The sequence below is a fragment of the Eimeria tenella genome, genomic scaffold (genome assembly GCF_000499545.2).
Source record: "Eimeria tenella Houghton genomic scaffold, Eth_scaff2679, whole genome shotgun sequence".
In the NCBI taxonomy this organism is placed as follows: Eukaryota; Apicomplexa; class Conoidasida; order Eucoccidiorida; family Eimeriidae; genus Eimeria; species Eimeria tenella.
This window is the reverse complement of record NW_013542554.1, coordinates 1,052-1,505: the sequence shown is the minus strand read 5'-3', so window position 1 is coordinate 1,505 and position 454 is coordinate 1,052. Positions and strand designations below refer to the sequence as shown.

Genomic DNA, 454 nt, shown 5'->3' with positions numbered 1-454 from the left:
CCAAAAATAAAAATTGTGCTGTCGCGAAGTGCGCAGCAGCAGCTGCTGCAGCAGCGGCTGCAGCAGCGGTCGGGGGCGGGCCAGGGAGCAGCAGACGCGTCTTCTGCTGCTGCACTTGCGGAAGCTTATTTGCTGGCAGCAGGAGAGGAGGAAGCTGCTGCTGCTGCTGCTGGAGGCGAGCAGCAGGAGCAGCAGCAGGAGCAGCAGCAAGAGCAGCAGCAGGAGCAGCAGCAATCTGCTGAAGACTCTCCCAAGGCAGCATCAGGGGAGCCGCAGCAGGAGCTTCAGGCCTCCTCGGAAGCAGCAGCAACAGCAGCAGCAGAAGCAGACGCAGCAGCAGCAGCAGCAGAAGCTGCTGCCAAAGAGAGACACGAGAGACGCCTGGGCCTCCCCAAGACAACGAGGCCCCAAGAGGGCAGAAGTGCAGCAGCAGCAGCAGAAGAGACAGAAGCTG

General features: G+C 61.9%; 1 protein-coding gene across 1 annotated transcript in view; it reads left to right on the top strand.

The window, feature by feature from the left end:
- Positions 1 to 454, top strand: part of ETH_00042795 (uncharacterized protein) — a gene marked incomplete at both ends in the record, with an annotated part of 4,097 nt that overhangs the window by 3,373 nt on the left and 270 nt on the right. The window contains one exon of the mRNA XM_013375314.1: positions 30 to 421. Within this exon, the coding sequence (XP_013230768.1) occupies positions 30 to 421 (392 nt within the window). The remainder of the gene's footprint in view (positions 1 to 29; positions 422 to 454) is intronic.